Raw genomic sequence first — 3798 nt, 5'->3', positions numbered from 1 at the left:
TTATCTAGACATCAGAGAGTCTCTTGCTATGCTTTCCAGTGTAGTATAAAACTTGAAAATATTGGCTGTGTATGTTTGCTTCATTTTACAGATCTTTATGTAATCGTGATGTTAAATAAAATACTTAACAGTAAAAGCTTACCTATAATATTGGTCCAATCTGAAAACACTACTTAGCAGTCAACACCTGCTGAATACTGAAAGACTACCATCTACTTATCTATCTCTTTATCAGGTTCAAGGTGTAAAACAACCACCATGTGGGAATATGAGACAACATTATATAATTACATTTAAGGTGTAGTTTTGGTATTCAGTCAGTTGCATCATCCCTCTTCAGAGGAATTATTTTAAGTGCTTTGGCTATTCTCTCTCCTACAGCTCGACTACTTGCTGCAATTATTCTTCGAGACATCAAATCAAATGGTCCACCTAGAAATCAAAGCAAGCAAAATAACTAGCTTATATCTCAAGAAAATTAAAACTTGGTAAGAAAATAAGCATTGAAAAAAGTCAAACATAAATTACTATTGAGGACCAAGTTTTGCCCCTGGATAAAAACACATGTAACACAATGCACAACACTCATATGAGCTACATTTAAATTCTCTTCAGTGTATGTTTACTGTCTTTTTCCACTCTTCCAGGTGCTCAGCCGAGGCAGTAAAGGTTGTCTTATAGCTGAAGAACATACAATTGACTGTCTGTCTATTAACTGGATGGGAACTCTGTTCAGTAGTAACTTGGAAAGAGGACTGAAAAACCTCTTTGCCTTCTCATTTCAGCTATGTTTTTCTCCCAAATAGCTATTTAAAAGAAGAAGAGTATCACACATGCCTGTGTATTTACCTGATACATCTAGCAGTACTCCACCTGCTTCAGTAATAATGATTCCAGCCCCTGCCATATCCCAGCAGTGAATCCCCATTTCATAATAGGCATCAGCTCCACCTGTTGCCACAAGGCACATGTTCACAGCTGCTGTACCAACGGCTCTAATCCTAAAGGAGATACAGTTGTTGTTTTAATTGAGAACAGTTTGTAAGAACATCACAATGTCTGTGTACACTACACAGAGAACGCAAAAGCATCATACACAAGGTGAACTGAGCTAGAGAAAATGTGATGGAATGATGCAGTGAAACAAATAAAAAATTGGGAATTAAGTGGTGCTCTCCAAATACAGCAAATTTCCAGAAATAACATTTATGAATTCTATGAAACAATTTTGTTTTAAAGTGAAAACACATCTCAGACAACTTCTTAACCTAAAATATATTACACAAGGTATCTACCCATGAAACATTAATAGTTATTCTGCTTTGCTTTTTGAAAACAAGAATTCAAGTACACTGCTCTCAGTGTTGAAAAAACAGTTACTTCAGTTTCTCTGGTGATACTCAGTAAACATCTCTGACTTGCAAAAAAAAACCTAACAGCAGTAATCTCAAAAAAATAAATTACACAGCATAAATCTGGTCTGGATAACTTAATCAAAGCCCTTGTGTTACACACTCCAGTTTCTTTTGGAAAGGTTTATGCGCTTAGTAGTAAGTGTGGACTTGTACAAATAATTGCAGTTATTTCAATTATCAGTAAAATGTACATTAAATTGTACCTCATAGTAAAGTTCCTGCAAAAAGCAATGTAAATTAACTCCAAGCTAAATTTATTGTTTACAAATAAAATACCAAAGTTGAGCTGACCACATACCTAAAATGTACTCCCTACTTGCAATTCAGCATATATTCTTTAATGACATCAGAAGACTTTTCAGAAGTAGAAAAAAATCTACACATTAAGTGTCAAAACAAGAATCCTGAGAGCCTCACCATAAAACTACAACCCCTTTTAGATCAGAAACATGAGCAGGGTTGAGTAACAAAAAACTATACACTGAAACCACCATTAGACATAAAATGGTTTGCAGAAATTTAGCTTTGGCTTATCTGGAGGAGAGGAAGCAGGAAATCTAACCAAAATAAGAGTAGTTTACATACATTTTCAGCTACTTGAACAATTTAAAAAAAACTATGGTGCTGAAAGAGGAAAGGGAGATCTATGTTTGTCTTCTGATATATATAAAAAAACCCAATGATTTTCATTAAAACAGAGAAAAGAAACTAAGAAACATAATATAGTTTCTGTTTATCCAATTTATCTAGTGTGATTCTGGAATAAAATTGTATTTCATTTTTTTTAACTAGTATATACAATACTTTTTAGTCTACAAAACCAAGCATGCTTTGCTTCTCAATACTGATTGTTAGGGTTCTCTGATGTATGTCCCAGCTTGAAAAAGTTATACACACTTAAGGGTTTCTCTGAAAAAGCTACTAGACAAAAACATTTAAATAATATTTCACATTTAAGATGTCAAATGTAATGCAACCAATCCTTCCTAAAAATGATCATATTTACAATATTAACACTATCAGCAAATATAAAAAATAGGAAGTATCTCTCTTACCCATGAATAGGAATACTGAGAAGTCTTTCCATGTTAGAAAGAATTATTTTTATAGTCTCTGGATCACGATTTGATCCCAATTCCGTTACTAAAAGGGATTTTGTAATGTCTGGAAAAGAAACAAAATCACACTTTCCAACAGTAGAACTTTTATAACAGTAATTCAGAGTTTACTTCATTGCTTTCTTACAAGACTGAATAAAAATAAGGTATTTTAACATAAATAGTACATATATTGAATGCATAAAAATCTGTTCTTACATGGAAAATGGTGGGAAAAAATAGAATACAGCAAACAAAGTATGACCTGGATCAATTGTCCATATACATTAATCAATGTCATCAGTAAAAAATATTATATTGCTATAAAAATTGGAACAGTCCTCAGATCTTTAATGGTCCTAGTTTAAGTGTGGATTTTACTTTACATAGGTTAGTAAGTATACAAGAGTGATACTGATTCAAATCACTAATTCACACCTGGAAGACCTTGAATTGTTTGATAGATTTGTTACAAACTCTAAAGAACAATCACAGGTGGATTACAGACATACAGGGAAGAAAAACAAATAAACAAAACCACCACACAGACACACGGGAAATAAAATTGCTGAGTCCTGATTTAGCAAAGATCACATGCATGTTATATGCATCAAAGAGAACATAAAAGCTGCTTCTCAAAACTGAACAACCCATGGTCAAAAAAAGCCTGTCTTTGCAAAATAAAACTATGACCTAAGAAATAGGGGTGTATCCAGGTCTGAAACTGTTGATGCCTCATTTGCAAAATAAATGTAATTAGTAGAAACAAGCTACTCAGTTCAGCTTACCTTCTTGGCCTGATACTTTAAGTTTTTGACCATTGCAAAATGCACCTTTTCCTTTTCTAGCAGTATACATCTTGTCTTCTATACAACTATACACAATTCCAAACTCTATCTGCAAGAAAAAGTAAAGATGCTTTGAGGTTTTTTTCCCCTTCTTCCTATTTACTGTGAAAATACAGATCTTGGTTATAACGAGCAACAAGGAATTAATTTGGTGTTGATTGATTAGATATTAAGTAATAAAAACTATACCTTTTTGTTTACAACAAAGCCAATTGAAACTGCCACAAATGGAAACCTACAAAACAAAACATTTCACTAATTTATAGTTAGATACTATGCTTCTTTCATTACCAAGCTTACTCTTAATAAAAACAATATTCAGGTAAATGTATTGTATATTTCAGTAAGAAACTTGGATTATATAGGAAATATTGGTTTTCTGGAACTTGCATGATTTACTATGAAAACAGACAAAGCAACACTGATTACCATTTAAAA

The 3798-nt window shown here is 32.8% G+C and overlaps 1 protein-coding gene across 1 annotated transcript; it reads right to left on the bottom strand.

Moving 5' to 3' along the window:
- Positions 1–313: 313 nt before the first annotated feature.
- Positions 314–3595, bottom strand: IMPA1 (inositol monophosphatase 1; the record flags this gene model as incomplete). The annotated part of the gene is made up of 5 exons (XM_010172318.1): positions 314–432; positions 850–1001; positions 2471–2579; positions 3301–3409; positions 3550–3595. Coding segments are annotated over 5 exons (535 nt in total), but the record flags the coding sequence as incomplete, so codon positions are not given.
- Positions 3596–3798: the final 203 nt, after the last annotated feature.

Source organism: Antrostomus carolinensis, unplaced genomic scaffold (genome assembly GCF_000700745.2).
Source record: "Antrostomus carolinensis isolate BGI_N321 unplaced genomic scaffold, ASM70074v2 scaffold53960, whole genome shotgun sequence".
In the NCBI taxonomy this organism is placed as follows: Eukaryota; Metazoa; Chordata; class Aves; order Caprimulgiformes; family Caprimulgidae; genus Antrostomus; species Antrostomus carolinensis.
Note: the sequence above shows the minus strand (reverse complement) of the source record. Positions and strands in the feature narration are given on the sequence as shown.